Source organism: Aquila chrysaetos, chromosome 15 (assembly GCF_900496995.4).
Source record: "Aquila chrysaetos chrysaetos chromosome 15, bAquChr1.4, whole genome shotgun sequence".
Taxonomy (NCBI): domain Eukaryota; kingdom Metazoa; phylum Chordata; class Aves; order Accipitriformes; family Accipitridae; genus Aquila; species Aquila chrysaetos.
In genome coordinates, this window is record NC_044018.1 from 1,549,044 (window position 1) to 1,569,359 (window position 20,316).

Consider the following 20,316-nt stretch of genomic DNA (forward strand, 5'->3'; position numbering starts at 1 on the left):
AAAGACAAATTATGTTGTTTTATTATCTTGGAGATATTAGTTTGTAGGATGCTTGGAAGGTAACTTCTCCACTTGGTTCACCGATGAAAAATGAGGTTCCAGGCAAAATATAGTCCAGATTAGTGTAAAAGCTACAGAAACCATCAGGGAGCCAGAATAGCATCAAGTGGGAGCCAAGTAGTTGGGAGGAAAGGTGCTTTGTCTCTAATATAACTGCCTTTCCTCTTCGCTGAACCCTCTTTGAACTCATCTGTGCACATGAAACAGGAAAAAGGTAATCTAATTAAATATTCATCATCAAACACAATCAGGGCTGAGGCCAAGTCCCAGCCTCCATCTCTTGATCCTGTGAGGAGGCAAAGTCATGAAAAAAGGAGGATCTCTCACTGCAACTACAAGTGGAAAATTAAAAGACAGCAATGATGAATTTTCTTTATCCAGAGTAAGGCAGTAAAAAAAGACTTAAAATCATGTGTGATCATTCCCACAGACCACTTCTAGGGTGGATAGAAAATTCATCCCAAGTTCTTTGCCAGAGAAAGGACGGAAAGGTGAAAATGGAACGGAAAATGGAAAACATTCCGCATTTTTTATTTTTAAATCTTTTCACTTGGAATATTATTATCGCAGTTAGCTAACGTCCATGTGTGTAACACAATCCCTGCTAGAGAAGGCAAGAGCCACTGCAGACCTTCCTCCTCGTTTGCCCTTGACACCATCCCTGGGCGATGCACACTGCCTCTCCCAGCTTTCCTCAGGGCCATCTCAGCACCTTGGAACCACCCTACCATATCCCTGGGGTGGTGGACCTACAGACGCCGTGAGGTGAACAGAGAAATTCTGCCGACACTGGAGAGATGCTCATCTTACGGCACAAGAACCGGTCCATCACATCCCGTGCGGAAAACTCATACAGTATTGCTGGTTCTTTGCTTCCCTCTAAAATACTGTTGGGTTGGTAGCCAGAGCACTCAACATCTCCGCTCAACGTAAGGTCCAGCCTCAGTGTGTGGCTGACTCCCATCACCTGGTCAACTGGATTTAGTCTCAAGCCTTGGGTATGCCCAAGCTTGCCAAAAACTGCTGCTACCTGGTGAAACGGCAAGCCACATGCTTGTCTTTGCAAAACCCTTCTCAGCAACCACTTCCATGTTTTTAGGAGAGCTTTCACCAACCAAACACTTGTTGAAGGTCTTGACACCTCTGCTGTTGGTTCAATTCTCTCAAAAGCAAACAGGCATGGTAGCTGAGCACCCCCAGGATCTCCAGCGTCAGTTTTTGCTCACAGCAAACTACTTCCAGCCCTCTGTTCCCAACGTTCAATATGACGTGAAATGAAGAACATCCCAGGCTCCCTCATGGGGAGAGGTGGGGCCGGAAAGTGCGTGGTCGAATCATCATGACCACCTTCCTCAGGGAATAGTAGTCTGTGTCCTTCCACGAGTACCACACGATACCGTCTGGCCCCAGGATCTTGCGGTTTTTAATGGAGTATCGGCCGCCCTGTGATGCAGAGAAAGAAGGATGGTCAGGCATGGGAAACGCATGGAAGCATCATCTGGATGGGAGCGTCGGAAAACCAATTGCTCTGAAACACTGGAGCAAAGAGCTTAATGACCATGCAGTGAAAAGAGCACATAAAGCCCAACATTTTTCAAATGGTCCCAGTGGAGCTGGCACCCATCTGTCTCAGGCTGTGAGTCACCCGTACCACAAGTTTCCACCACACAGTCCCAAATCCCAGCGTGCGAGGTGTCTCAACACCCATGCCTGGCCAATGGCAATGAAAAGGCTGGACTTCCTTGGTGCCCAGCACTCATTTTGTTCTCTCCCTGGAGAGCAGAGGCTGGTCAAGCCAGGAAGGACTGCTATGATGTGAGGACCAACAGCCTCCTCCCAGCCCTGGACCTCGTGTGCTAACATCTGCAGCCTCATCCCTCCACCTCTCCTTGCAGTACACCCTGTTGAGGTTGGAGAAATAGGACTGGTTGGAGAAAAAGCACCTTGTGTCCTCGTCCCTCCACCTTACCTTGTAGTACACCCCGTTGAGGTTGGAGAAAAAGCACTGGTGGTACCACCAACCTCCATGGGAAATCTCAGCACAGATGTTCCCCGAGTCGGGTGTGCTGAAGCTCCTCTTGTTGTGGTACCAGGCAAAGGAATCCTCCACCGTCCCACTGAACCCATCCACGTGCAGGCGGTAATAGTTTGCCTCGTCCTCAATGCTGCAAGTAACAGAAGTGGGACTATTGAGTCTCCTTTCCAACCTGGATACTGCATTCGTGGTGTGGACATCTAGCAATCGTTGAGCTGCTTTGGCCAGCCTCCCTGCTATGATTCACCACCTCTAGAAGCCAAAGACGTTGTATTTTCCCTTCTGTGGGATGTGCATGATTTTGTCATGACTCAGGGCGCTTGTTAGAGGTCTGAACTGGGCAGACCGTGACTCTAAAACCACAATAAAGGACTGCAGCAGCCTTGGCAAGACAGTCGCCTCTAATTACACAGCACTGCCTCCTCTCCACATAACAAGCATCCTGCTCTTCACCTAGACTGAGCTAATTAGTAATTTCCGCCTGGGCTAGCAAAGGCTGAAGGTCACTGCCATTGCACATGACAACTGATGAGAAGAGTCAGGGTGACCATTCAGAGCACACATTTGCTGGTGGAGGATGCTTCACAGCACATTCAGGCAATGGGATTTTTTTCCCCAGCAGTTTCAGCAGTTTTGGGGTCTACTCAAAGCCCTCAAGCTTCAAGTGTCCATAAGGTGCAGTGCTCCCTTGGACATCCTCCCACAGTGGATTACTCCACAGTCACCCACAAGCATTTCCCATAGAGACAAGGAAGTAGTTCCTCTGGGACAGTCTAGACAGAGCTGGTCACCCCTGCTTAAGAAGGGATGTGGCTGATGTGGTATGGATAAACAAAACACCAGAGGAGGGGGAGCGCTAGAGACACTGAAGGACATTACATCAGGTCCAGCAAGTAAATGAGTAAAGAGGGTAAATATCAAAACACAACTCTACACCAGAGAGATGCTGGAGGGCCTGCCCAGCAAGACCATGGGATTCAAACCCCTGTTTTTGACATAGAGTTCAATAATTTTGGCAGAAAAAATACCCCTCAACAGCTGGGGACTGTCCATTAGGTCCTACAGCTCCCTTCCCCCGGGGCTGCGGATTTTGGCCATGGCCAAAAGACACTGCACATTTGCTAGCTCACACCCAGGCTTCAACCTGGAGCAAAATTTGGTGGTAAAATCCAGGTGAGGAAGAAAGGATAGACAACCTGGGCCCAGTCTGAAAAGCTCTCTGGACAGAGTCATTCTGACCACAATGGGGTTCCCATGCCTGAAGGTGTCCCAACATTGAACCAGTTGCATCTATGAGAACTAGGGAAGGCCATCCCACTTTCTACCTGAAGACCTGGTAGAAGGCATGCTTGTGCTTGTTGTTCCAGTCCTCCAGGTCGATGCGCAGAGAGTAGTCCCCTTGGCTCGTCAGCTTGTGGATGTTCTCATTGCCCAGCCAGAACTCGCCATTGAGATCCCCAAACCCCTCCTTGTACTCGTTCCAGGTCCGGTTGAAGTCAACTGAGCCATCCTGACGCCTCTGGATGACTGTCCAGCCCCCACCTGCCAGGAGAGAGAGATCATAAAATGGAAGCCTCCAGGGAGCATCCAGAGGTCCCAGACAGACCCCTTACTGGTGCCCCCTCTGAGGATCTATCTGCAGCTCAGCAAGGTGTCTCCTTGTCCTATGTCCTCCCACCAACTGGCAAAACACAGGGGATAAAACGTGATGCCCATCATAGCTCACAGAAAGACACTCCTATGTCTCCCGTGTCGGTTCATGATGGTGTTCCCCTGTTGGCTGTCAAAGGGTCATTCCAGATCTTAAGGTGATTTTAAATGAGAGAGAGATGGTAGTTTTCAGGAGGCAAATGTTTTGGGATTGGAACAAACTAGAGATCCTGGAGTTTGGAGATTATTACGTACTGTTCCTGCAGCACCACAGAGGCACACAAGCTCTCCCAGTATTGTCTCACTGTCTCCATCTGCTCTCCCATCTGTCCAAATCCCTCTCTCCTCTGTCATTTTATTCCAATATTGTAAGCTTGGGACGGGGGGGCACAGGACTGGGCCATCTTGTTATTCGCTGTTTGTACAGCCTGTCACTCTACAGTGTCCAAGATTGTGTTGATGGTCATGCAAATAATAGTAATGACATAACAGAGACCACATTGTCTGAACAGCCTGTTTCTTAATGAGCATGTGCATTCCAAAGCTGCAATCACCTGTAGATCCTCCGACAGGCGAGATGCCTATGTGTGGGGAGCTGCACCCCTTCCTCCAGCATGGGGCGTGTTGATGTGACACATCCTTCTGGGCTGGAGTAGATCCATGGGTCAAGGAACTGACAATTCACTGCCCCATTTCCCTGACGATTGCTGTTGTTCTTCCAAAACTCAAGTGTTGCAAACTAATTTTGTTAGTGAGTTTGTGCCTTGGGATGACAGTAGCGTGCTCTGGACGGATATTTAGACAGCAAGGCTGTGGGAGGTCACCTGCTCCCTCACTTATACTCCAAAATATCTGTGGGAGAGGATCTATCTCTCCCCTCCTCAGTTCAGCACGGCTACAATCAGTGGTTGCCCACACATAGCCCTCAACTACCCAGAGATGCCTCAGATACCCCCAGTGACCAGCCACTACTACAGAAGAGCTTCCTTTTCCCTAAGCCCTGTGTCATATCCACTAGTGTGTTGCAAATATCTTGGATGCATGAGGACATCTCAAAGAGCACTAAACGCCTGTATTTAGGCAACCGAATTCCAGCCATAATGTCTGAAGTATTCATCCAAACCCCTCCTTTAGTCAGCAGAGAGGCCAAGTCCTCTGTCCCTGGGGAAGAGCCCTTCTGGAGACGCTACTCTTGCTGACTATGAAGTAGCTTAGAAATAGCTCAGATATAAGACGCAAATCTCAGGTTAGACAAATCCCACCCAAAGCTCTGCTGGAAGATGTTGTAGGTGCCTCCTGCAGTACCTTCGGTGTCCATCTCACACAGCACTTCGATAGGCATCCCTCCGACCGAGGGCATGATGCTGTAGACCCCAGACCGCCGGAGCCCATTGTAGTAAACAGAAGCGCAGTCGATGGGGCAGTTCCTGGCGTGCTTCACCTCTAAGCAAGAAAGCAGAGAAACACGGTGTTTAGTGCACAGCATGGAGAAAGGAGCACACAACCAAAGCCAGAATCGTTTTCATGCAATCGCAATGCAGAGCCCGACAAATAATCCTGGATTCAGAGCTGCTTCTGAAGCTGAAAACCTCTGCAGCACACCAGCTTCATGCCTGAGTGCAGTGGCTTATTAGTGATAAGGTTCGTTAGCACAGATCTGCACTTAAGAATGCTGTGGCTGAGGAATGATCTTCAGTTCAACTGGTTTTGTAAAGGCAACACAGAAATTATATGCATTTTGCCAGGCTCAAATTAGATCGTATCTCCCACCAAAACCTCTTATACATTGATAAAGAATTGGCTGGTTCTGCAGCAATGGTCGGTGTAGATAATAGTGGAAGGTTTTTCTTCTCCCAAACTGCTGCTGTGGGGTTTGTCTTACAAGGAAAGGGGATCAAAATCATTCTGGAGAACCTAAGGACGTTTTTAACTTGGATATGTCAGGTGGGATTTATTTCACGTGGCACCAACCATCTATACTTCAGGCAGGCAGTCTCAGCAAGACCTTAGAGACAGGCTTCTGCAGAGGGCAATTCATCCTGGTTTTATGTGGAGAGGAGAGAAGAGCTGCTCTCCCAACTCCCTCCATCACCTACCAAAGGAGCTCAGCTGAGTTGTCTGCGCAGAGCTGCATGCGGACATCCGAGATGCCCTGGGGCTGGCTTTCAGCAGTCCCGTGTAGGTCCTGTCTTGTATCTGCTGGGCTGATGTGGATGTTTTGGATGCTCCAGAGTATTTCAGGTGGCACTAGGTGTCAGGTGAACCGAGACCCTAGCCACAGCAGTGGAAAGAGCATGCTGAATTGCTCTCGGTCCACGCACTAATTGCCCCGTTATCTTAAACATCCAGCTTGCGTAGGGACATGCATATGTAGATACCCAACATGAAGCATCTTCACTTGTGACCTGAGCCTCGCTGGTGGGATGAATCCCATCTTTAGAAAGAAAGGCAGGTCACACAGGCAGCTCCCCTTCCTTTTACACACAGCTAGACCAGCCTGAAGCACAGCGTGGCCTGAATACCGGACTGGGATCACTGGGAGAACCAGGAGCCTGAGGGAGGGCAGAAAGCACGCGTTGGAGATGAGTGCCCTTCCATGAGGCACACAGAAAGGATGAGACCACGGAACTGGCAGATGACAAAAGCTCCTTGTGGATGGGAAAGTAAGTCCGGGGTGGGGAATGATGGACAAATAGTTGCAACACCCCAGCCCACCAACTGGAGAGTGTGGTGGCTGCGGGGTCCCCTGCAGACTGGGGACATCCTCTGAGGTTGGCACCAACCGACAGTGTTGCTGCAGGGGAGTGTGTGGGGGAAAACAGTCGTGCGCAGCAAGCAGAGGTCAGGGAGAGGCAATCTAGACCCAGCAAGCATCTGGGACAGCAGGCAGAGCCCAATCCCACGTAAAGTTAGGCAGCTAGAAGTGCTGCATCAACTGGCGTTCTCCAGGCCAGAGAAGTCACCATCCCCGTCACATCAAGTTATTGAGATGAATCCCTGCTCTGGCTTGCACAGAGCAAAACGTTCCAGGGACTAACAAGGAAAACAGCCAAAAACCTAGCAAAAATCTAAATGCATTAATTAAAAAAAAGAGCATGTGAGAAATAACAGAAAATAGTTGTTTTTCAAAGTTGAAGAGTTTCACCAAAGCCCTAATTTCATGCTGTGAATTTTTGAAGTAAAAAAAAATTCTTGTTTTTTTGTGGGTTTTTTTGGATTGAAAAACAGTCTCTGGCTTTGGGAGGAAGGCTCACGCAGCTGACTGCAGGTGGGGTGATGATGGAAGCAACACCAACCTGGCTGTCAGAGCCTTGAGCTGCTCCCTGCGAGCATCCCACACCATCCGTGGAGAGAAAAAGGAGGCACTGAGGGGCAGGACCCCTCTCCTAGGCAGCACAGAAGCCATCCCCAGAGGTGTCCATTGCTCTGAGGAACCCTCCTGGCTGCCTTGGAAAGGCAGGTTGGGTGATACCGGACTCCTGGCCAATGCAAAGGGGATTTAAAGCAGTTTTCCCACAGCCTTTTCCTTCAGCCCCCCGAGAGAGAGGGGATGTAAGGGCAAAGCGTCCCCTCCCAGCCAGCCCCAGCAGCTCCCCATCACCTGGATGGTGCATCTCCTCCTGCAGCCTCATCTCGGCGGGGCCGAGGCAGGTAGGATTGCGCCAGGCCCAGTCGGTCAGGACAGAAATGTTGTTTATCTGTGCCTGCATGTCGTAGAGCAGCGTGGCCTGGATGTGCTGCAGGGTGCTGGCCTCGCTGTATCGATGCTCCAGGTCCTGCACCCGTTGAGCCAGGCTGTGGTTCCGGCCGGCCGCCTCCTCGTGCTGCGGGCAGGGAGAAAGGTGGGATGCGGGGGATGCCTGGGGACCCGTGCGGAACCGGCGGCATGGCCCCAGGACCCCCTAGGGATGGGCAGGCAGGGGACAAAAAGGGCCGAGGAGCGCTCACTGCTCGCACCAACAGCGACCGAGGACCGCAAGGACGGTGCCCGCATCCTCACCCTCACCCTGCATCCCCGTACCAGTCCCCAGCTCACCGTGGGAGCCACAGGCAGGTCGATATTCCCAGGCTGTGGTGCAGGCAGGGCACGCACAGGCAAGCCCAGGGCTGCAAGAGCAGGGCAAGCATCTAGGATTCCTCTCCAAACACCCTTCAGTCGGCACCCTGTTGTAACGTGGATGTGGCCTCTACGTATTTAGCAATGCCACCTCAGCTGGGTTTTCCTTCCAAAAAGTTGTCCAGTCTGCCCTTGAACCATATAATATTTTCTAACATTATAAGGGTGTCCACAGCTTATCAGCACGTTGCATGATGAGCTTGCATCACCTGCTCTTTGGGCGACGGCTGGTGTCCTATAATGAGCAATGACCACATCCATGCTATGCAAGGAGCGGGTGTGGTACAGGACCCCAGCCCCTTTCATAACCCTTTTGCTGCTTGTTTTTAGGACAACCAGTCTCTTATCCTATGTAAAAATATATGTGAAGCTGGCTGGAGATGCCCACAGCTCGTGCCAGGAGATGGGCACCCCGAGCCCCACCAGCACGCTCCGAACATGCCGCAGACACAGTCACTTCAGACACGCTTGCCTCTCTTGTTCAGTGCTCCCAGCCCATTAGATGGCAGAGCAGGCCTTAAACAGCACCTCCAAAATCCCACAGCACCGCGGGAATCCACCCTCCCTCCCCTGAGCAATGCAACAGCTCTACACCGTGTTCCCCAATCCCTCCTGAGGGTCTGGCAATCCCAGACCCCCATCTGCGGTGCAGGGATGCTGGGTCTCCACCAGCACTGCCCTTCCCTGTCCGTCTCTTCCTCCATCACCCACTCCGCATCATTGTCTTGGGCTCACAAGTCACCTCGAGACCCCGAAAATAAACGAGTTTGTACTCCCCCCTCCCTGTCCCCAGAGACAGGGGCAAATCTGGATTTTCAAGTGTCCGTGCAAGCATGTGGCTTATTGAATATCCCTGGGGACACAGAGATCTGGCACTTGATTCATCAGTACCTGCAAAAGTGCAGTGGTGCTGCTGAGGGTTGGGGAATTCCTTCTGCTGGAAGGGGTTTGCATGCCCAGAATATGGGTTTTTCCCTTCCAGCTGCTCCCAGGACCCAGCTCACACCTCAGTCCCCATTCCTGCCGGGACAGGTCTGAGCTTGCCGTTCCCAGGAGATGGCATCACCACTGCTGGGTTATTGTACCAGTAACTAACGGCAGCTCTGTAATATCCTTCCCAATGCTGCTTGAGCATTGCCTCCATGGCCCTGCTAAAAGCCCATCAAACCTGCCCGTATCCTAAAATCCAGAGCAGCTAGATAGGCAGGGGCAGCAAAGTGGGAATTATGGCGTGCAACGACGTGGTGCTTTCCTTCTCAGGACTGCAACGTCTCCGGCTCTACCATAAATCAGCCGTCCCCCCCCAACCTGCTCTGTGAGCTGTGACTGATACAGGCTTCTTCCAGCTCCCTTCACCCACGCATCAGCTCTCCGAGTAAACCCCATGATGCTTTCTCCCAGACAGTCTCCTCCTCCACAGTTGATACCTTTTTTTTCCTGCTGTTGATTAAAAACAGCACAGCCAGGCCACCGCGATGGTGCCCTGATGCTGCTCCCTTCACCACATCCCTCTGCACCGGTGGGACCGGGGCTGTAATTTTGCACCGCGGGGTCCTGCTCTGTGCATGCCCCAGCCTTGCAAATGCAATAGGAGTGGAAATACACAGGGAGGGCTGAGCGAGGGGGTTCCTTTCGCTCCCTAAATTGCACTGGAAGGAGGGAAGCACGGCAGAGATGGGGTCAACCTGTCTGACCCAGTTTGGGTGTCCCCGTTAGCCCGAGAGGAGCTGTGACCTGGAAGAGCCTGTTGCTCTCACTCAGCTCAGAAAGGAATGCTGAGCTCAGAGAGACATCTCCGCTTGGACGGACAAGCCCACGCTGAGCTCCCGGAGAAACGCGGATGGCAAACCCCAGGGAGACCAACCAGCGGCAGCTGGAGGCTGATTAATGAAGATGGATTAAGGGAGCAACAGCTCCTCGGTGGGAGGAACGGAGGCGGAGGAGACCTACCCAGGCTGACACAGCGGGGAGTTGGGCAGGACGGCTCCTGGGAGATGCAAGGGGATGCAGGAGGAAAGCAGCTTCCCAGGCTGGGCACAGGCGTTGGGAAGTGGGCAAACCAACGCAGTGGGAAAACTCCTTACGGGAGAGTCCCGAAGCCGGCGGGGAGCAGCTCAGCAGCCGCTGCTGCTTCTGGTTTCCTCCGTTCAGCTGTAACTCCCCGCGCAGCATGCGGCTTTGTTTCTTGCTTTTTTCCCCCCTCCAGTGTTTGGAGGGTGACAGGACACACTCATTGCCATCAGCTAAACTCTCCAGATTTTGTTTAATTCCTTCTTCTTCTGCGCCTCCCATCCCTTTTTTTTTTCAGACTCATGAAAAAAAACTGAGGTTGGAAGAAATGGCTGGAAGTCTCCAGCCCACCCTCCTGCAGAAAGCAGGGCCAATTTCCAAGCTGGATCTGTTTGCTCAGGGCCTTTTCCAGTCGAGGTCTGAAACTCTCTACAAATGATCTCAAAAGATCTCAGAGGATGGCCCCTTTCTGAGTGCAGCGGTATCTTGGTGGCACAGATGTTGCTGTCACCGTCCCCCAGGTATGAACCACTCGGAGACACCTCAGTAGGACCTGGGACCTGGCTGCTCCAGGACATCTGGGTGCACCCCCTGTCCCTCTGCTCTCCTTGTAGGGTGAGGAGCCCAGCAGCACCCCACAGCAGACACATCTCCTTCAGAGCTGCTCGCCTGGGTTCCCACTGAGGAGAAACAAGATCTCCCAACTCATCCCATCCTCCAGGAGACATCCAAGAGGTTCTAGCAGCATCTATGTCTGCATTCACAGCTCAGATCTCTAGAGATCGGCTGGATCCCGTAGAGATCCTTGCATGGCAGATGCTGGAGCTGGGTAGGAGGAATCCCACCCTTTGCTGCTGCTCCAGAAGCATCCCTGTCCACCACCTTCTCCCCAGCTGCCAGGCATGGGCTGGAGTGCCAGGGTATGATGTGAAAGCATCTGCTACCTGTCTAAGGATGAACTGGAAAAAAAAAAAAAAAAAAAAAAAAAAAGGAAAGAAAATGGCAGGGAAAGGGATGATAAACTAAGCAAAAAGGCACAGAAATTACCAGGTGGGTCATAAGGGAGACAATAAGGAAAAGCTGAGGCTTCAGCCACTGCAGATGGGCCAGGAAGGGACCTGCTGGGACATGGCCTTGAACAAGGTCCAGCTGAACCCTGCAGTAGATAAGAAGGGGGAAACACGATTATAAGGACTATTATGGGCTTGTGGGACTGTGTGAAACTAATTATAGGATGTTCAGGGGAAAGGCTAAAGGTGGGGAAAGGAGGGTGGATGGGGTAGGAAAATTGAGAGATGGGGGGTTAAAAAGGGCTGGGCATGAGTAAACCAGCTGCCAGGCAGTGCCCTGGTCCAACTGAGCCTGATCACTGCAGTCTGTTTTCTCTTCTTTTGCAGTCCTTTCCTTAGCTTATTTTTTTCAGTGCAATCTCACTCTCTCCTATGTGTGAGTGCTGCAGGGTCTAAGTGCCTGCAACTGGAGGGACGTGACCCACAGGGCTCACAGGTCTAGGTCAGGGTGTACATGCATGTGCATGGGCACATCCATATCTATGTGCATATATATGTGTATATGCATGTGTATTTTTATGTGCACGTGCATGTACATGTGTATATGCATATGCATGTGCATGTATGTGCATGTATGAGGGGTCTAAACACCAGCAGCTGGAAAGACCTGAGAGTGTGTGTATTGCCACCATGAATTTAATTGTGCTAGCAAACTTCAAGCTGGACCAGCTGGCGAGCAGGAGGAGACCAGCACGCAGGCTGAAAAGGGGCAGGATCTGGGCATGGATGTTAGATGGACTGAGAGCCCATGCTCCGCATCTAATTCCCTCGCCTGGGCACCGAGTGTCCTGTTCGAGGCCACCAGCTCAGCTCCCCCTGCAGCCACCACCAGGCAACCAGCATCCCCGGAGGGAGATTCTCCTCCCTCTTCCCTCTGACTCTGAAGAGAACCTGCACAACTGCCATAGACCAAACACCTTGCCTTTAGATGGGTCATTTCAAAGTCTGGAAATGAAGAACGGATTAAGAGCATGAACACTGCGAGGGAAATATTTAGTGCATTACCATCCATCTCCCTCCTTGGCTCTGAGCGGGAGAGGGCAGTGAAAGAGCTGCAGCTCCAGGTAGCACAGAAGTGTGTTTTGGGGCCAGCGTAGGGAGCTGGGATTGGGGAAGGGCAGATTAAACAGTCCTAAGGGACAAAATGTCACCAGGGGATGAATGTGGGAAGTCAGGAGATGGAAGACCTATTGCACCAGCGTGTCCCAGTGCAAGTGCAAGGAGAAAATGGGAAAGGAGCAGTGGAAAGCGGGTGAGAAGGCAGGGTGGGGGACAGGGGCCAACAGGGGAGGAGGGACCCTGGGTGGGGGGCACCGAGTGGGTCTGCCTGAGCACAAGCACCCATCCTGACTCACGTGCTTCCCTCCCTTCCTCCGTTGCACCAGGAACATCTCGATCCCACGGAAACACCCACGGCGCAGACACCCACCCAACAGCGTGGCCATCCCAGCACTCGAACAGCCCCGCAGCCTGCGGCACGGCCTCGCTCTCCCCACGGGGCTGCCCAAACGAGCCTTTCCAAGCAGGGATCCCAAGGGCAAGGGTGAAAGGAAGCCAGATAGAGGATAAATCACCCCCAGACCCTAACCGTATCAGATCTCATCTCCTGCAAGAGCAAAGACAAGGGTGCTGTTCACCCAGCAATCTGGGGATCTTCCAGCTGACGTCGGTACATTGCTGCTGGTTCTTCTGCACATCTCATCAACAGCCCAGTGAGGAATCTTAGCTGGGAAATGACTCCTACGGCCAGCAAAATACACCTTGCTCCCACCACGTTCCCAGCTACAACCCCGTGCAAGCTGCTGCTCGCCGCTGCTGAGGGCCAAGCCGTGTTTGCCGGACAAAACCGCGGGGCAGGGCCAAACATCTGAGAGCTTCAGAGGTGCCAAACAAGATTGGAAAAAATGTATTAGCATGAAGCTTCAGGCTGCGGGGCTGGTGAACGGAGCCGGGGTGGGATGAGCACCAGAAAGGAGACTGCAGGAAGGGTGCCATGGGCTGGAGGTCAGGGCTTCTTCTGCTCAGCTGTGGCCATCAGAGATGTGGTCCTTCACCAGCCACCCAAAACTCCAGGTCTAGTCTGGGATCCTGCTACAGGCAATGGGATGGATCAGCAGCCCCTACGAGACAGGCTCAAAGGTGGAGGAGATAGCACAGATAAAACACTGAAGGGTTTGTGGCTAACGTCAAGAAAGATCAGCCCTGGAAGGCTCCTGAGCCATCACAGTAGGAGCAGCTGGGGTTTAATGGATATCCCAGCCCCTGGTCAGAACAAGACCATATGCTTCACTGGGTGTCCTCCCCCTGCAAGCTGCTGGGAGCTGGAAGGGACCGTGGGGAGGGACAGTGGGCACCCACGCGGAGGGGGGGGTCTGCGAAGGGCAGCCCTTTACCTGCAGCTCAAGGACTTTGATGCGGTGCCGGTGGTTCCTCAGCTCCTCCTGTAGCTCTGAAATGAGCTCCCGCAGCTCCAGGACCTGCTGCTTGCGCTCCTCGTTCTCGTGGAGCCAGTAGGACACCTCATCGGTGCAACGAAACATGTCCGGGCACCGCTGCTCATCCCCTTGCGGCAGCGTGGCCACGATCTTACAGCGGCCGTTGGGCAGCACCTGGTTGCTGTATTCGCCACACTGGATCAGGCCCGTGCCCTCCTGGGGACCCTCGTGGTCTCTGTACGCCGCGGGCAGGGATTTCTGCACGGAGAGGCTGCACAGCGTGGCCGCAAGGATGAGAGAGAGCAAACCTGCCCTGGCAGAGCCGGTGCCGGGGCAGACCTCCATCAGGCGGGTGAGGACGGTCCCCGGGGATGACCCAACGCGCCTCGCCATCAAAGACCGTTGGGGAGAAAGGTGGCAGTCCCCAGGGCATAACACCAGGTCTTCTCCCGAGAGCTAGCGGGTGAGGTTGCAGCTATATGGGAGCAGAGCATCAGTAGGGATCCTAGAGCTCCTGCCGAGGGGGTCACTGCAGGCAAGGGACCTGCCTGTCCCCACAGAGCATCCTCCCCGACGTCACCCGGTGGCCACCAAGCTGGGACCAGCTCCGGTGAGAGCTCCTCTGCTCTCCTGGCCAGGCTCCACAGGCTTCGTGGGCTGCCTTTCCCTTCCTGCAGAGCTGCTGGTTGGCTTGGAAGGTGTTGAGGTCTGGCCGGTGGTGGTCAGCCCCTGGGGCAGGGCTTTCTGCCCACGCAGGACCATGCATGGGAAGGAGCTGGCTCCCCCAGATGGGGCATCCCACTACACCGTCATTCCCTGAAATGGGAACCAGAGCAAGGAGACAGGTGACGGAGAGAAAGGATGAGCAACCAAACCTCCCCACCATGCTGCCCACCTGCAGAAAACTGACAGGTCCCCCCACCTTCCCTGGCCCCCTCCAGCCATCCCCATGGGCCAGGGGCTCAGGGCACGGATTTGCAGCTCTCTCCATGTCCCTGTGTATGACTTTTTCTTGGCAGATGTAACTATAAATGGAGTTACCAAGTGAATGGTGGCCATCTACATGGGGAGCCCAGACCACCAACCCACCCTTGGGCAAGGTTAGACCACCAACCCATCCCCAGGGCAGTCTGGATGGACCCTGGCCGTGGGCTGATCGCCCCACATGGGCTCAGGTCCAAGGGAGCATGGAAGGATGGTGGCCTGGCCACCATCCAGGTGAGACAAATACATGACTTGGTCCCTTTTATCCAGAGAAATCGGGCTCCCCTTGCAGTCAGAGCTGCCCTCTGATCCCTGCCCGACACCAGGGCTCCCAGCCATGGCATCATGCTCTGGGTCTTCTCCCAAGGTTTCTCCCCACCAAAAGCCATCCCCATCCCACTCTGGTGAGGACAGAGAACTGGGAGGGATGCCACAGCTCCCCAGCAGCACCCCAGCTCCCAGCAAGCAGCACCCCAGCTCCTGAAATACCTTCAAAAGTCCTGGCCAGGCTCTCCGGCGGCGAGAGCAGAGAGCAGTGAGCACCGACTGGCCATGGGCAGCGGGGTGTGATTTAGGGGACACTAAATGCTTATTCCCCTTGATCCTATCACCGCACTATAAATAGGGCCAAGAGAGCCGCCAGTCTCAGACAACGCACAGGAGGGAGGAGCACAGGTCCCAGTGTGACCTTATCAGTGTATAGGGGATTAAGCTGGTGCCTTGGCAGGAGGGCATCACTCCCCCTCGCCTAGAAACCCCCCGTCACAAACCAGGGATGTGTTTTGGGGAGAGGGCAGTTTCATCCGGCGTGCAGTGACCTGCCCCATCCCAGCAGTTGTGGGGGGGAAGCTTCCCAACCTGGCCATGGACAGCAGCTCAGGGCAGGGAACAGCCATCATTTATTTAATTCACTAGCCCAGGGCTTTCTTTTTGATTTTGCAAGAGAGTAATGTCAACAGGCTTGCTTAATTACATATGCTAATCATTCAGCTGTAGGAATGCAAGCTGAAATTAGAGATTTCCATATTAGACAAAACCATTGGCTGTTGGGTTTTCTTCCCTTAATGTAAAGAGTTTCTAGATGATGTTCCCAGAGTGATTCCCACAAAGGAGATACTCAAACCAGCTCAGATGGCCTCCAAAAACAGAGGAACTACCCGGAGAAGGGGAGCTTCATTAGCAAACACCTGCTCCAGTGGTTTGGAGAGGTGCTGAACCTCACCGGTCCTCCAGCAGCTATGCCAGATGGCCACGTGAGTGTCCTTTGGAGGACCTGTCACCTCCACGGACAGGACACTCCTGCACTGCTGGTGGCCCCCAGCAAGGCTGGCAGGAGGCTGTGGGTCTTCCCCTGCATGGGACAAGGGAAGGACACAGCTTGCATTACACCCAAGCATCCCGACCCTACATGCTGTGGTGGGACCATGTCCTGCCCTGACTTCCCCACAGCTGGATCCGGCCCAGCGGATCCACTCTTCCCATGGGAAGGATAAAATCTGAGTTTAGCTCTAGGGTCAGGCAGAAAAACTAACAGCCCAGCCAGATCGCCAGCCCACAACCAGCTCCTGGCTTTGCTTTCAGCTTGTAAAAACATTAGGCGAAGGGGTTTTATTTGTTTTCTTCGTCTGTGTGGGGAGTTGATGGGGCAGAGCAGGGGGATGAGCTGCCTCTGACTCCTGCAGCTCAGGACACCCCTGGGCTGATTTCTGCATCTCCGGCACAGCAGGCATCTCTGTGTCCGTATCCACCACCCAGGGTGGCTTGGAGAAGGGACCGCAGCAGCAAGTCCCCCGTGCAAGCAGAGCCTGCCCCAAGCTTGTGCACACTAATAAAGGGAGAGCAACCAGCCCAGGCAGGGAGCAGATCACCCCAGCTCTCCCCACCTGGGAGAACCTCCTGAGGACACCTCGTCTTGCTAGGGCAGGGACCCGGATTGCTCCAAAAATCACAACTCTTCGCACATGCTGCCTCCAGCCAAGTTGCCCTCTGCTCTTTTTCAAGCGTGGCCGCGCTTGGCTTCAACAGCCACTTGTGGGAGAGAAAAATAAGGCTGAAGCATCCTCCCTGGAGCTGGCAGGAGCTGTGCCAGTGCGGCAGGTAGCCAGCCTGGACAGCAGTGCTGGGTAAAAGAGTGGGGAGAGGGACCCTGAGATCAGCCCACAAAGCTCTGCCATGAGGGACAGCAAGAGAAGTGCTGTGTGAAGGGACACGATGGGCAGAGGGTGGGAAAATGGGGCTGGGGGCAGGGGGGAGCCAGAAAAAGGGCATTGCAGGGAAGTGAGGAGTGGTGGTCCATCTGGATGTGATGGACGTGAAGACCTTTCGGTGCTGACACTTCTCTGTGGGCTGGATCCCACTGCTGCACCAGCAAACCCCACTCCACCACCACAAGAGTTGTTCCTCTGGTCAGACATTAGACGTTTACCCTCCAGGCTTCTCCTGAGCCACCCCATGGCCAGCAGAGAGAAAACGGATGCAATGGTAGACACCGAAATGATGATAAGATGAATTGCACCCCACAGATGGCTCTTTATGGGGCAGTACAGGGGGGTATCACGGCAGGGGACCAAGGGGAACATCTTGGTCTCGAATCCCAGCCAAGAGCTCCTCCAGCACGATTAGCTAAAGCCCAGCTTTCCTTTATTGCATATGAGTGGATAGACATTTAACATGCTTGTCTATAATGAAATCCATTATCCTTGTCTTTCACAGAGGCCCTACAGTTCTGGTTCCCCCTCTTCATGGCTGGAGGTAGTGGGGGAGAGGAGGTGGAGGAGGGATGGAGCGAGGTACGGCCAGGCCCTTTGTGTGGCCACTCAGGAGGCACTCTCCCCATAAATGTTTGGGCTCCTAAATGGATCTGACCTCCCCTCCTCCAGTCCCTTTGCCTTTCATTTTCCTTCCCTCATTATTCTTGGGAAAAAAAAAACCCAACCCTTATCCGGATCATTAGCGTCAGAGATGGAGACAGGCGCTGAGTGCCACATGGAAGAGGTGAACGTACATTTCATTCAGTGCCCCTCGAGTGGCATTTTGCTCAAGGCTGCTCCTTCACAAAAGGAGATGTGAAAATGGTCCCTGCTGGCGGCTCGCCGCTGGCCGCCCTGACAGGGCTCGATGCAAAGCTGCCTCTTCAGGGAGACAAAGCACGGCCATTTCTTCTGCCTTCGATTGATGTCTGAGTTGTTTGGGGAGCATTTAGCGAGGAGGGGAGAGAGGAAGCGGGGGGAATTCAATGAGAGAGCCTGGGCAATGCTAATAGAGATAACGGCTCTGAAAGGCTCAAGGTTGAGTGCTCGGCATTTGGTCTGCCCGTCTTCAGCATCCTTCCCCGCTGTTTGGGGGACATCAGCTATGACCCCTCCAGTGGTCCGGGATTAATTGAAGCCAACACCAAGAGCCCTGGGTACCCCTTGGCCAACTCTGTCCAAAGTCATAGATGCGGATTACACCACGCTGCTGGGGAGTAGCTGTTGTTGAGCATCAATCTCCCCAGTGTGCTGTGAAAAGCAGCACCGTGAAGCTCTGTGCCACCACCATCCTCCTCTGCCATGAGCACATCTTCTTCTGCTTCCTCCCAAATGCAGGAATGCACAATGTTTCCATGGGCAAGCAACTCTTGCTCTTCCCGCTCCATCCCAAATCCCACTCCATCTGCTCCCCACTGTAGTTTCTGGAGGAGTTGAGGTCCCCACCACCATGGCCCAGGTGCTGCAGCCTCTCCTCTGCTCGGTGGCCTGTGGCCAGCCTTCAACAGCTCAACGTGCCCTCGGTGTGCAAACAACCTACCGGCTCTCACTTGGTCTGTCTTTGAGGGAGAAATGTCAAAAAACGCAATACTTTTCTTATTCCTGCCCAATGGAGTGAAGACAGCCCCAGGTATCCCTGGATAAATCTTCATCCCTGACCCTGCCTTGGTCTCCTGGAGGAAAGGACAAACTCACCCAACTCTACCTACCCCAACCTCTTAAGATTGCAATGACCCAGATTAGCTCCCCCCGCTAACAGCAATAATCAGTGATTTGCTATAAAATAATCAGCAGTAAGAGGCAGTTCAGAGGCTCCTGAAGAGCAGGGAGCCCCAAAAGCAGAGTAAATTTTAGTGCTGCTTCGCTGCCCGCTGTCAAGCTCCACAAATATCAGCAAAAGCCATACCCTGAGGTACAGGGGCCATGGATTTCCAGGGCTCATGCTCTCCACCAGCTCCAAGCCCTGGATGCAAAACTGCCCTGCGATGCCCTGCCCTGGGTAACCCCCGGGTACATCGGATGGAGATTTAGGGTCCAGCTGGAGCTGGGGAGCTGCTTGTGCTCAGGAAGGCACCGCAGGTCTCAGGGCTGCTTTGGGATCCTGCGGGGATCCGGCTCTGCCCGGGGGTTTTGCTAAGCGCCTTCGCCCTTAATCCTCCCGGAGAGCACCAGCCCTGGGCAGAGGCAGCATCTCGAAGGGGCAAGCAAGGCTGTTCGCACCCCTCGGGGCTGCTCCTCTCTTGGCTCCCCGCAGCCTCCTGCATCCCCCTCCCATCCTCTCTTCTCTCCTGGAATATTCAATGTGTGATTTAAAGAGAGATGAAGTTGCAGAAAGGAGGAAAACAGGACACGGCTGAGTGTCACAGGGGCTGGGTGCAGTTCTCCTCCCACGGGACACCAAAACACAGCGTGAGCTCTGGGTTGCAGGAATGAAGTCCCTGCTGGGCTCCTAAACCCTGCCGAAAGCCGGCTCCCCCCTAAGAAGCCATAATCCCTCTTAGGGGCACGGGCAATAATCGGGGATTTGGCTCTGGGTGTGCAAATGTGTGTGTGTGTGTGTACAGCATGTGCATGTGTATAACTGGGTCAAAAAGAAAAGAAAGGTAGCGTGAATGAGGAAAGAAAATGCTGAATTGGACAATTTGGGGTTCCTGACCCCATCTCTCCTATTGCGCCAGAGATGGCTCTGCCCTGGGCTAACCCCCAGGGCCGGGTGCGCACCCGTGCCGGGCAGGAGGGGATGATCCGGTCCCAGTCCTGGAGGGAGGGCAGGATTTATCCACGGCACTTTTAGCCAGCTGAAAGTCAGGCAGCTTCTCCCAGCTCATGATCCGGGCTGGCTCCGCTGTCAGCAAAGAAGGAGCTACATCCCAGGAGGACCTTCGCGTCCTCGGATGGGTGGCAGGGACCCGAGGAGCTGCTCCAGGCAGGAGGGCTGTCCCTCTGCGGGGACAGGACACCCCCTCAGGAGGGTCACAGCTGGGCCCCTACCCCAGCCATGGATTTGCTGACCCTGTCCTTCCAGCCCAGAAAACAACACAATTTCCAAACCCAGGAGTTGAAATGAGATTTATTCAGTCTAAAAGCAAGGTGTAATGTTTACTTACTGTTTTGGTTTTTTTTTTTATTACCAGCAGCTGGAATTGAGCGAGATGTGCACCTCAGGGAAGGTTTCCCATGTAGCACACTGTCTCACCCCTGAGAGCTGCTTGCATCCCCAGCCAGAGAGGCAGCAGCCCTCTTCCTGCCCTCCCCGGCCGCTCTGAGCGGTTTCAAAACAGTCCACAATGGAGAGAGCTGAGCCTTCGCAGAGAAAATGGACTTATTCCCACCCAAGCCATTATTCGCTGCTGGGGGTTACAGCCCCAAAGCCCTGTGACCATCTCACTGTTCCTAGAGCGCACTCACTCTGGGATATCCATGTCTTTCCTGTACTGGGGATGCCCAGGAGTATTTTTGATTCCTTGCATTTCCAAGAAAAAAAGTCAATTGTATTTCCCTCAAAAACTCTTAATGAGGGGGATATAAATTGCAATGGATGGTGGTCAGGACCATTAGTTCTGCTTTGCAGCTCTGTGCTTGCAGAAATGCTGAATGGGGGCATGGAGGGGTTTGTGAGCCCTGGCAATGACTGGTGATGCCCTAGTGATGCCTGGTGATACCTGGTTGGTGATGCCCTGGTGATACCTGGTTGGTGATGCCCTGG

General features: G+C 53.5%; 2 protein-coding genes across 3 annotated transcripts in view; one reads left to right on the forward strand and one right to left on the reverse strand.

Annotated features, from left to right (window-relative positions):
* On the reverse strand, positions 1–14,948 carry LOC115351198 (angiopoietin-related protein 7-like). Of its 2 annotated transcripts, none has more exons than XM_030037701.1 (7): positions 14,851–14,948; positions 13,336–14,193; positions 7,347–7,569; positions 5,051–5,188; positions 3,421–3,637; positions 2,030–2,225; positions 1–1,503 (listed from the first exon to the last, which is right to left on the reverse strand). In XM_030037701.1, the coding sequence occupies exons 2-7, from the start codon at positions 13,768–13,770 to the stop codon at positions 1,357–1,359; spliced, it is 1,356 nt and encodes a 451-aa protein (XP_029893561.1). In that variant the 5' UTR covers positions 13,771–14,193; positions 14,851–14,948; the 3' UTR covers positions 1–1,356. The 2 variants fall into 2 exon arrangements, with proteins under 2 accessions (XP_029893561.1, XP_029893559.1); XM_030037699.1 differs by having other exon boundaries at positions 3,418–3,637.
* POMC (proopiomelanocortin) overlaps positions 11,133–20,316 on the forward strand; it is a 19,267-nt gene continuing 10,083 nt past the window's right edge. Inside the window, exons 1-2 of the mRNA XM_030037703.1 lie at positions 11,133–11,142; positions 17,762–17,767. The gene's annotated coding sequence lies outside the window, so the exon portion shown is untranslated. The remainder of the gene's footprint in view (positions 11,143–17,761; positions 17,768–20,316) is intronic.

Excerpts from the sequence above, each read along its gene's own strand:
- LOC115351198 (XM_030037699.1), bottom strand. The coding sequence starts at position 13,770 with ATGGCGAGGCGCGTTGGGTCATCCCCGGGGACCGTCCTCACCCGCCTG. Across the intron at positions 7,570-13,335 it reads TCAAAGTCCTTGAGCTGCAG|CACGAGGAGGCGGCCGGCCG; the intron begins GTAAAGGGCTGC and ends CCCTGCCCGCAG. Across the intron at positions 5,189-7,346 it reads GGAGGAGATGCACCATCCAG|AGGTGAAGCACGCCAGGAAC; the intron begins GTGATGGGGAGC and ends TTTCTTGCTTAG.